At 37.6% G+C, this 12,256-nt stretch overlaps 1 protein-coding gene across 7 annotated transcripts in view; it reads right to left on the bottom strand.

Annotated features, from left to right (window-relative positions):
* The window catches only part of LOC111417394 (RNA-binding protein 6), a 348,948-nt gene that overhangs the window by 10,667 nt on the left and 326,025 nt on the right, over nt 1-12,256 (bottom strand). For all 7 annotated transcript variants that reach the window (XM_023049651.2, XM_023049648.2, XM_023049652.2 and 4 more), the window contains 3 exons: nt 9,346-9,430; nt 6,758-6,790; nt 3,851-3,934 (listed from right to left, as the gene is read on the bottom strand). In XM_023049651.2, the coding sequence (XP_022905419.1) occupies nt 3,851-3,934; nt 6,758-6,790; nt 9,346-9,430 (202 nt within the window). The remainder of the gene's footprint in view (nt 1-3,850; nt 3,935-6,757; nt 6,791-9,345; nt 9,431-12,256) is intronic.

Genomic DNA, 12,256 nt, shown 5'->3' with positions numbered 1-12,256 from the left:
TCGTTTTCTTTCCGGAATTTCCTCGATCGATGGGTGTGCGTTAAAAGATGATCGTATCGCATGATGGATGAGTATAGAACGCGATGTCCATCCATCATGGAGAGATCAAATTTTCAATTCGATCGATTGCGGTGTCTTTTATGGAAATAGTAAAAAATATGGAACGATCTACGAAATTGTATGGAATTATTGTCTTTGTATGTCTGTTGTGTGTTAGTGTGCGTATGTGGTGTATGTCGACGTTCCACTAAACACACACGGTTACTATATAGGCGTGACTAATGTCATTAGTCGATCTAACTAAGACCACACTACACACTGACCTCTAGTCTAACTCGCACACAGAAATAAAAATCGACGAAAAGAATTTTTCCGAGTTCTATGCTAAAGTTAAAATTAAAAAGAAAAGAAAATTTTTTTCGTGTCCGAACATTTCGATTAATAATATAAAAGTAAAAATCATCACTACTGCTAGTCAAAAATATTGTTTGCGTCACTACGAGTGTGAGTTATTAAAGTAAATCAAAAAAAAACTTTGATAACTTACACTTTTATCTAAAATCTAATAAAACTATAATTTCGCCTTATTACATATTTTTCTTTTTCGACTATGACGTTTCTATTTTACACACATATTATTCTTATAATTTATATTGTACAAATTATCCCAATTAATCAAATTTCGGGCGCTAAATTGAATATACCATTGATACCGCGATGCTGCATAAACATTCCCGTAATAGTCAAACAATTGATCTGGGGAAAGAATTTGCGCATTGGCCGACATGTAACTCAGCGGGGTTGTAATACGCGGGTTATTGGTATTTACAGTTATGATTGGTAGTATTGATCTAAAGCGGTATTAGAATTTATAGTTGCGGATAATTTGCATAACTAATGAAGTATTTCGGTACACGAATGAGTTTATTTCTCTTTGATATCGCCGACCGAACCAACGTCTCATTAACTTCATTGCTTTCGATTGCCGATATATCAATTCAACGAATTCTCATAATGGAACGCAGTAATCGGAAACTAAACTGTTGATTAGATGGGGATAATCGTACAAGATACACACAAATTATATTCTACCCCTACAGAATAATGATTATTTGTTATCTATTTGGTTAGTTTTGACTACAATCTATGTTAAAACATCAAATCTGTTATTACAACCTAATATAAAAAATATCTGATCACACGACTTCTATGAATAGTAAAAATAGGTATTGTTCTAATAATTACTCGCCCCTCAACAATTGAAGAGACGGTCCAGGCGCGGATCCACTTGTCTGGTACAGTTTCGACACTTGATACACACAACGTTTTCCTAAACTTTTTTTTACACTACCAGAGAATCGATTTGTGGACATTAAACGAACCCATGTCTGACAAAAGATCTTTGAATTATCGAAACTTTAACCTTAATTTGAGGCAGATTTCAACCGGCACATGACGTTTCTATTAGAAATTCTTCGTCGCGACCCAATTAATGGAGCAATTATTTCCCGGAACGTACACGTACGCCGCCCTATTAGTTTCGGGCCGAAGCATTCGGCCCTTCTATCCCGGTACTAATTGAGACGATTCATTTCGTGTCGTTGGCTATTTTAATTACGCCACCGATTCATTACTGGAACCGCCTTTTGGCCCCAAATTCGAGTAAATCGTCCGATTACGTGCTTAAATGTGCTTTAAAATAAGAAATATGTGGTTTATAACATCAGACGTAAGTTCGTGAATGTCTAAATAGATAACAATAGTGGTAATCTAGCTAAAAAATTGTTTTTGTAACCCTTTTTTGTTTGAATAGAAAAACTTCAGCGGGGTTCTCTTTGTGTACATTTTTTTATTTTCTTTTTACACATTGCTTATTCGCTTAATCGTCGCATAAATCGTAGTCTTCGAGTTTTCGCGGAGTCTCGCAACAAGCAACAGTCTCAAGTTTTAAAATATATGTATAACATCGAGCGCACTTATGCTTAGTGACGGATATGCTTATACAATCATTCACTCTCACATACAAAAAAGAACTCTTACGAAATAGCGTTTTTATAGTACTTTTTTATCTTTATCTCATGTGAATGTTTAGTCGATTTGATTATTTCATTCACACAATTATAGATAATTAATTAATTGATAGAGACTTTTCGTTGAGATAAGCAAATCAATAAAGGATACTGTGTGTGTGAAGAATAATAGAACTGCGAAATCCTTTATTCATATGCTCAAAGTGACAACAGTCGAATATTTGCAGGTGCAGAGTTGGGCAACAGTGGAATGTTTTCGTGAAGGAAGGCGACTACAAAAATCTTTGCAACTACTTCGATTTTTTTGTTAGTTTTCATGTTTTGTAGTCGTCTGCCCACTACTTGTGTACCGCCGCCATACAAAATAGTAACGGGTAGAGAGTTTAGAGAAAGACGCAACAACAGAGTGTTTAGAGGGAACACCTCGCGTTTGGGTCTATTCCTAGTTCGGACGTCAAGAACACACTAAATCACCTATCATCCCACGACCATGCGCCTGTGAACGATAGGCCTTCCGGATTTTCTGCTCGTTACCGGATCTTTTCTTTTCGCGTCCAACCGCGACGGTGTGCGTTCTGGATGGAAACTGGGACGGCCATCGCCCGTTTCGTTGAGAGGCATCGAGGTGCTGATGTGAAAAATTATACATTTTGGAACAAGCGTATCGTATTATTAACAAACCGTATAAGGTACAATCCCTTTGTGGCAATAGAAAAATAACGAATTATAACAATAACAATATCTTTTCCCTTTTTTTCATTTAATTAATTATTTTAGCGCCGAGAACGAAAAACGTTCTCGATAATTGATGAGCGATAATTGCTTAAAATTTCCTTTTATTTTGAGAAATCTCTCGAGAAATTCGTCCCTTGAATTCACTTTTATTTATTTCGCTTTGGTTAATCGAAACTTTGTTTTGGATGGACAATGCATTTTGTACTCGGAATATTCATTTTCGTTTATTATTATTATGTATTTATCTTTTGAAATCGAGACTAAAAGGAGATGAGGCGTGCGCATTTCAACTCAAAAGTGTCGGTTTTATGATTACGAGGGGATTAAATTGCGATACTTAGACAAACAGGATGGGAGTCCAGAATTATAAAGGTACAAAATGTATATTGTAAACCGAATTCATTCAATTCTCATAAGTACTAGAACAAATTCGGTCACCAAGAACTTGTACCATAGGAGACCTTAAGTGGCTTTACACGTCCAGGAAGGGGGAAGAGAGAGAGAGGGCATCCACTAAACTCCTCATAAAGTTACCCTATGTCCTAACAATAACCCTACGCTCTAGCAAAACTACACCTAGCGATTAATCATGGCCTACACAGTTAGTTTAGTTTAGTTTTAGTTACCCTATCTAGTTTAAAAGAGAAAGAGAGATAGAATCGGAGAGACGGAGCGAGCGCATCGATTCGTTTTTGATATACTGTTGTTTGCGTGTGTTCGCTACTGGTGTCATTTCATTATGGCAATACAATTACAGAAATTACTTTGTTCCTAATGTACGCTTCTCGGGATCGCGGAAAATCGGGGAGGAATAGACGGAGAAAAAAGACGGACGCGTGGATTTCGACCAACGACGACGACGCCGGTTTGTCGATCTTCATTCGGATAAAACCGGAAAAAGGTGACAAAACGGGTCGTTTTACCAGCCGAGACGCGAACTTTAAGCGGAGATTTGAGCTTAACTTCGGTTTGCGTTCACAGGGGCATGGCATGTAGGCCCGAACCCCCATACACCCCCAAGTGTTCGAGTGGGTAAGGGAGTAACGGTAGCGGGTGGTGATGGTGCAAACTGGCCAATGCATTACCTGTGGGATAGGGGAGTCCGAAACTAGGGTAGCCCGAGTAACCTCTTCCAGCCGCGTAAGCAGCATAAGCTGCTGCGGGGAAACCTGTAACAGAAAAAAGATCGTTCAATGTAAAAACTTACTTAGGAACTATAAAAAATTAAAACTTTACGAACAAAGTAACACTTCCTGAAACTGAAACCCCAAAAAGTGTTTTCAACTTACATACAGGTGTCTAGAAATAACGTTCCGATACTTGAAGAGTAAATACTATATTATTTTCTAGAATGTACATCATCAGTGATCAAAATGCTTCGTTGTTTTTATTAGGCATAATTTTACAATCATCACACATCGAAAACTTATGTTCTTAGTAATTTCGATACAAGTGGTTTTTATTATAATATGTTTGTTTCTACAATTGTGCACTTTTCCTTAAAACAAATAATCAACTCACCTATTTGAAGCTTCCCCCATACTGACATTAATTGATGTAATTTAAGTCTAGTACCTAATCTTTGTGTAACTCTAAGGTTTTGATAGGAAACGCTTCTTGAATAAGAATAATAAATAATTTTAATATCTATATCATTGAAAATCTGCTTATGGTCCTGACTTATTACTGTTCAATACCACTGGTTCCTTGTATTAATGAGAGATGTGTAATTGAGAATACATGGAGACAATTTTAAGGAAAGTTAGATGCGATACTAATACACATCAGTAACGTCATACTGTGGAAATAGTGATAATGATTAGAACAGTTAACTACTATATGATAGCTTTTAGGAACGATGTTAAAGAAAAGTAGGGAAATATTGTAGGAGGACAGCCACGATTTGCAGTGGGATGAATGATTTTAATAAAACAATATATGAATGACAATACAATATTATCAAATGACAGAGACAGCTGTGAGAAATAGTAAGAATGATTATGAGGGATGTTAGAGACAAATGCTGTTGTTAAATATGTATTGTTGTTAGATACGAAATGTTAAAGAGGACAGAATTGTGCACTTAGAGATGTCAGAAATGGTCAGAAAGGAGTTGTCAAAAGCGATGCAACATATCTTATACTACTATGTTGCATCATTAGGTAATGATAGGGACGAAGATAGAGATGGTAAACACGATCTTTAGATGTTGCAAAATGTCATGGATGATGTCGAGTAAGATAAGAAGATGATGTTGAGACGCTAGGGATAACATTGATGGTAGTTAATAACGAATTTTGAAAAATATTAAGTATAATTATTATAGAATTTAAGAAATGTTGCCAGGAAACCAGACACGATGTTAAGGGTGGTTAAGAATGAAGTTGTTAGAAATTATGTGCTTCAATATATATAACTGATCAATAGATGACCATAAGAAAAAATATTATGGACGATAATGAGATATGTTACCGACGATATCAATGAAAGTGAGGAATAACATTGAGAGATGACATGGACGACAGTCTGTGCAGATGGAATGATTTTGATAAATATCTGGATCTCTTAAATGGGATCATATATTATACTCTTCTCAAAAATGTTTGGTTCAAAACGACAAAACATACAAAATTCGTTCATTAATGGATAAACTAAATGTCAGTATCATTTCCTGATCTAAATATCTTCAGTATTTAGTTCATTACTTCATGATTTTGCCAGTTTTTGGTATACATAGTTTATTATCAAGATATAAGCGTCACACTCAATCCTCTACAGCATTTTCAAATGCGGCATTCCGAAGATGATCTTATGCTAGTAAATTTTTGCACAGGGTTATTACTAGATATTTACCACAATGCTGACTTTTTCTATGAAGTTTATTAATAAAGCGCATTCCAATCAACAAGGAAGTTACAATCACTACAACCATCCCTATTGGGTGTATGAGAACCTTCATACTGTACATCAGCAGAACACTACTGTACGTCAGCAGACATATCTGTGAATGTTTGTAATTTTGAGAGTATACTTTGCGAAATCTCTTAGAACACATTCATTCTAAATCGCATATTTCTTACTCATCCGAGTCTTACCTCCAAGCTGGGGAACCACGGAAGGCTAAGCAACCCTGTGCATGATTTCGATATCCAATGTCAATGGAAGATAAGGTCAGGACTAATAAGAGCGGAAAAACCCTCTGCGAATGAAGGTTCAGCAATGGGATGAGCAGCCAGAAATGTTTAGAAAATGCGGTTCATAAATGGTGTATACAACAAAAATTGCTTGTAACTGCTAAAACTTTGGAAAAATTGCCTAAGAACAATTCATCCATCTTTTAGATATTCAATGAGTAGTGAGATATAAAAGTATGACTTCATCTCTTACTGATGAAAGATCACATGATAAGATCATGTCACTGATTCATTCAGGAAATAAATCAAAATGTAATCAGTGCTTGTAAAAGAAGATACTGATAGTTGTGAACATCAAACTCATATTAAAAGAAATTTCTATTTAAAGCAAAACTTGAGTCCTGTGTGGAAAAAATGTTTTAAAAAGTACGCGAAGACTTCAAGTAACACTATTTAGTTTCATTGTTTAACTATGTTTATTTCTCTTTTGATAACATTCATATCTGATTTTTTTTGATAATAAGTAGCCAGACTTAATTCTCGGAATGTCATTTCTTGGCGCCTGCATAAAATGAAATCTAAAATTGTATCGCTTAACTTAAATTAATTTTAGTTTAAAAAACTAAGTCATTAAAAAAATTGTTATACTATAAAAACTATAAAAATGTTCCTTTTTTATGCACTTTTAACTTAGTAGATAAATTACAGTGTATTTTAAAAAGATATATGATGCTACTTGAAATACATACATAATAAGAACCCTAACTCGTCTCGCTGAGGAAAAATATGTAAATCGCGTATGGAAATGTTTTTAATCTTAATAAATGGTGATGTACGAAAAAATGCAAAAATACTTACCGTCAGGTAGAGCCCCTAGTGACCACATAAAATCTATAAAAGCAAAACAAAACAAATCGATTAGTGAATATTGAAATAAAAATATAAACGGGCGGTATTTCGGAAATGCAAGTGCGCCGATTGAACGTTAAAAAGAAAACAACACAGAAAATAAATTAAACGCTACCGGAAACTATGTAAATTAAAACAAAATATTAAACGATATAACGAAAGATCGAAAATATGGAGCATTCATGAAATTTCATACTAAATTTCTAATAATCTACAGCTTATTAACATCTAATAACAATAATAAGTAATAAACGCGTGTTGTCGATTGGTTTGTTTAGTATAAAACATTCGACTGATCTAGTCTAAGCTGTCTACGATCTAAGAAAAATTAAAAAAGTAAAAGAAATAAATGACGACAAAGTCGCGTCGTTTTTAAACTCCGACCCGAGACTATTTCTCCACTACCCTTCACAGACACCCTAAGGCCTTCAACACTAGGCTTAGTTTTACTCAAGTTTGGCTATAAAGTAGCACTCGAAAGTAAGTAGTATGCAAGCTACGGTTATCTAAGCCGCTAGTCCATCTCGCTAACGAAGTATACACATTTAAGACTCGTAGAATACTTATTTCAGAAACAGCACGACCTTGCGTCGGAGCCACCTAAAGTTTTTACGATCTCTATTCTGCCCTCGGTATCCACCGCTTCTCGCCAGTTATCTATATCACTAGCTAAGTATAATCTATTAGTAAGTTTTATTATTTTGATTATATCGCTTAGAGGCTAAAAATACCTAAGAATAATAAAAGTTCTATAATATAAGTATTTTTATACAACTTACGCTATTTAACTAGTATAAAGAGAAATTACAAAGTCGTTAAGTCGTATTGAGGTATTTTAAATCGTGCCAAATAAAATGTTTCAGCTTTACTCTTTGATTATATTACCTCATTACGTACCGTACTTTCAACGATCGTTGAACGAATAATTACACAAATAGATACGAAAGCTAAGTGTCTAATCTATGCAAAAGTGTTCACCTTTCGACTTTTACAGGACATGAACGTACACGAGGCCAGGGCGAATTCTCAAAAAGGACCAACTAGGTAGCCTCACAGGACCTGTAAACGACGTACTACTCTGCTCTGGCCCGACTTGCGTGAGGATTACACGAAACTTCTAAATAGTTACATAACTAGGTTCTAGGGCGTTCCCTAAGCGCCCGGCAGTACAATCCGCTCGTCTTTTTATACATACGGAGCGCGAGGACGACCGGGCTCCTGCTGGTCCGGGACGATAGCGCGCCCCTTAATTAGACTTTTCCGGCAACTTTCGAGAAGCAATTTAAAAAATCCGCGTCCGCGAGGCGCAGGGACCCGTTCGAACTTCGTGTATACATTAATTGCCTCTAGTCGAGTAAGTATAGACAGGATGAAATTTCATGAAAGTAAAAAAGAGGACCGAACAAACGGCCCGGCGCTCACAACAACCAAGACGACGGATTACTTTCGAGTTACATCGTTACGTTACGTCGTCATAAATAACTCCATCGGGACTCGAGGGGGGTCGCTGGTAAATAATAAAAAGAAGGAACGAACGCGCGTATCAGGCAGTGACTTTGACGTGACGGGGTGTTATAAAACGGAGCTATTTATACCGTAGCGGTCTCAGGACGCAATCTATAACCGAACGGCGGCGTCTAGCTATAGATACCGAGCTAAATCGGTTCCGATATATTCGAAGAAAAAAAATACCTTTCCAGTTCGTGCCGACGTCGAAGTCGAATCGAACCGATGTAATTTTGATTCTTAAAAAAAAATTCTACCTAAATCTAAGCCGCAACTACTTCTAATGTATTCTTCTACTTGCAGTCTTTCAATTTTGTACTGATTTAAACAATAAAAGTGTTAGTTAGGCCGATTGAGCGATATATCTATCTACTTTATTACGAAAACAACTAAGTGATCTATTTGGTTACATCACAGTTAATTCCTGAACGCATAATACTCCCCATATAATTCTCAAAAATATGTTTCTTAAAATATAGTTAAAATGGTGAAATAAATTTTTAAATAATCTGCCAACAAAAACATTTATATTCAAAAGCCTTTAAAAATATATTTGGTCTAATCAATTTTATTTGCTAACATCTAATGAAACTATTATTTTTAGATAGATAAAAAATACACCCCCTTATTTAAATTTTATATTCCAAGTCCACCGGGGACGTTCGCATAAACCGTCGGAAGATCAAGTCCTGGTACCGCCAAAAGATCATTCATAGTGTAAGTTAACGTGGGGCGTGGTAAAGGTCTTAAAGCAGCGGCTGCTGCGGCTGGTGTTGCAAAAACTCTTTTGCACCCCGTGACGTCGTAAAGCGCGGACGCGTAATGCAAAGAAGGCGCGGGGGCAACCGCGAACAAAGGGACGCCGTGGGATGCAGCTGCAGCGGCGGCGGCGGCCGCAGCCACGGCAGCTCCTGCACCCGCGGCCGGCAAAGGATATGGCGCGTAACGGACGGCCGAAGAAGCTGCAGGTCCGGTAGCCGACGCAGTCACCGGACCTCCGGTCGCGGAAGCATTCAGCACCAGCAACTCACCGTATGCACTGCGACCAGCGGCTCTTGTCTTCGCTAAATTTGCAGGGAGCATCACTTCTTTTGGTTGTGCTTTCTTACATTCAACCTGAAAAAAAAAATAATAAAATTAGATTAATCATTTAACATTCATAACCAAATCGATGAAAATCAACTCCTGTTAGTTTATATCATCAAGGTATTTTCATCGTATATTTGATACCATCATCTGCAACTAATACTTTAACCAGATACAGTCACAATCCGATGTAAATATGACACAATCATAACCCAATTAATGCAGAACGCCCTACTACTTACTAACACCTGATGCAAAAGCAATGCGCTCAGCATTAATCCAAACAAAGTAGAAATAGTACCTTTCACTCGGAGAACGAAGCTATAACGGAAAACACCCTCCATTGAAGGTAGAGCTATCAACCTCAAAACAGAGGTCAAATATCTAGGGGTAATACTGAACAGTAAATTAAACTGGAATTCGCTTATGCTTTATTAGTTTAGTGGCCAAAAACGAATCACAAGACAGCGCAACAATAGCTGCCACAAATCCAGCTGCTTGTATGTCTTAATGTAGCGGGTACAATGAGGTCTTGTCCGACGACTGCTCTTATAGCACTACTTGGGCTCACACCACTTCATTTGTATATACAGTGTGTTAATTACTTATCGTACCCGACGTCATCATTGCAAGTATGCAACCATGCAAGGATGTATTGATATTGCAATACGCAAATCGCGTATTGCAATACGAATACTGTGGTATTGGTTGCATACTTGCAATGATGACGTCGGGTACGCTAATTAATTAACGCAGTGTACGTTACCTGCAATATCTGAATTCGGACATTGTCCGACATTTTTACTTACAAAGCGTTGCGGGTAAGCTTAAATGATTACAACGTGTTAAGGGTATTTAGGTTTACTTAATAGGCGACATTAAGGACACATTGTGGACACCAAAAAGTATCCACAACGCGTTGTTTCAGGCTAACATCGTCTTAATATCTATAGTGTAGACATATAAATTGTTTTGTACAAAAGTATTTTAGTTCGAACTTTGGCGTTGCCTGAATTAGTATACATGGCTAAATCAGTTGACTCAAATTAAAACGGATTATTATCGGATTATTACCGACAGAATATAATTTCGACAGGCTTTATAAGGTCAGGTTTAGAAGCAGGGAAGAATGGACGAAGGGTGAGCCTTAACTCAAAAGAGGTGCCCTTGCCTGGTACATCGATGCTTCAAAGACAATTGCATCCGGAGTAGTTATGGGCATCAGTGAACCAAAAAGCCGTATTAAGTTGCCCTTAAGCTCGGATACAGCAATTTTTCAAGCTGAAGTTTTTACCATTAACTTCTGCACCGTTCTGAATCTAGAAAATGGACAGAAAGGTGCATCGATAAACATCTTTGCGGATACTTGGGCAGCATTAAAGGCAATTCAGACCTAAACTTGTGAATGTTTGAAACGATGTTCGAAACGTGAGAATGCTTGCCAGGGGTAATGAAGTTGCTCTATTTAGTTCCAGGTCAAAAATATATTGAGGGCAATGAAAAGGCGGACAGGCTGATCAAAGAGGCAGCGAGGACACCCTTCATTGGGTAATTAGCACATGAGAGGACTCAGAGATAGCCTTGTGCTGGATTGAACTTCCTCAGACAGACGAAGAGTACGATAACTCTGACGCAAAAGAAAACTAAAGTTGTTTTATGCCTCAGCAAAGGGCATGGTTGCTCTCAAGATTCCTGATCGGCCATACGTCCCTAAATCATCTATTCAACATTGGACAAGCTGAGGATCAAACTAATTTGGTCCTCAAGACTTTGAGAGGACTTTGTAACGACAAGGGACCGTTGAACATATTCTGTGTGAATGCGACGTCAGAGGCCGCCTGAGACAAAAAAAATCGGAAAGGTTGAAGTCTTTGAAGCAATACTAAGGTTCATCAAGGACCTATATTAGCCATAAACCTTTGGAGGGCTTAGGTTACAATAGATCTCATAGGTCGCGGAGACAAGAGGGGCCGCTCCCCTCAACCCGACAGCAGTATTAATCCACAGTCATCATCCATTTAAATCAAGATTCATCAAAACTAAATAGTCTTAATCCAAAAGGACGAGATTTATGGTCTTAAGTTAAAGCCAACATAAAGTTAACATCGTGTATCGTAGAGTTATTGACTCAAAAACCTATGCACACCAATGAAGAAGTAGTTAGCTAAATGAAAATTCGAAAGCTAAAGATGAAAATAAAACATAGGAATATGTAATCATTCATTCTCTAAAAGAATGTGTATTAATTGATTTATTTAAATTTAATTTCAATGAAAGTATCAGTTTACTTATTCTAGTGCAGGTTTAGATTTCAGTAGACATTTAAAAATGCACGGGTAAGAGCAAACGTTTCAATATGATTTAAAGGTAACAGGGTTTTCCGTTCGGAGGCACGTGACCCGGATAAATCGTTGATGAGGGCGTGAAAGAGTCGGTAAATATTCAGCAGGGACCGCGTTTAATGCATGTAACGCGATGTGGCACGGCAACGGGAGGTTTTCCCTACCTACCCCTAGTAGAGGCACTCGACGTCCGCAATGGAAACGTCAAAATTTCACGTCCCGAAATTTATTACAGTGGCGCGAGCGATTGGCGTTCTAGCAAAAGCACGGTTTTATCGACCGAATCGGGGGCTCCCAACCCATGCATATTTAACCGGCCGTTTAATTCTACGTCAGTCGTCTTAAGCTGACGGTATCGGGAAAACGACGGTTCTCTCGGAGCTCCTCTAAAGACGCTCATTAGTAATTGGCGACGGAGCTCTGCAAATCACTCTTGATTGTAAGACACGAAATTGGACGAGAGAAACCGGCGGAGAAGATATATGGGGAACTCTCCCGATGGAAAGCTTGGGAA

The sequence above is a fragment of the Onthophagus taurus genome, chromosome 1 (assembly GCF_036711975.1).
Source record: "Onthophagus taurus isolate NC chromosome 1, IU_Otau_3.0, whole genome shotgun sequence".
Taxonomy (NCBI): domain Eukaryota; kingdom Metazoa; phylum Arthropoda; class Insecta; order Coleoptera; family Scarabaeidae; genus Onthophagus; species Onthophagus taurus.
The sequence above is the reverse complement of the archived record's forward strand: the minus strand, read 5'-3'. Positions and strand labels throughout refer to the sequence as shown.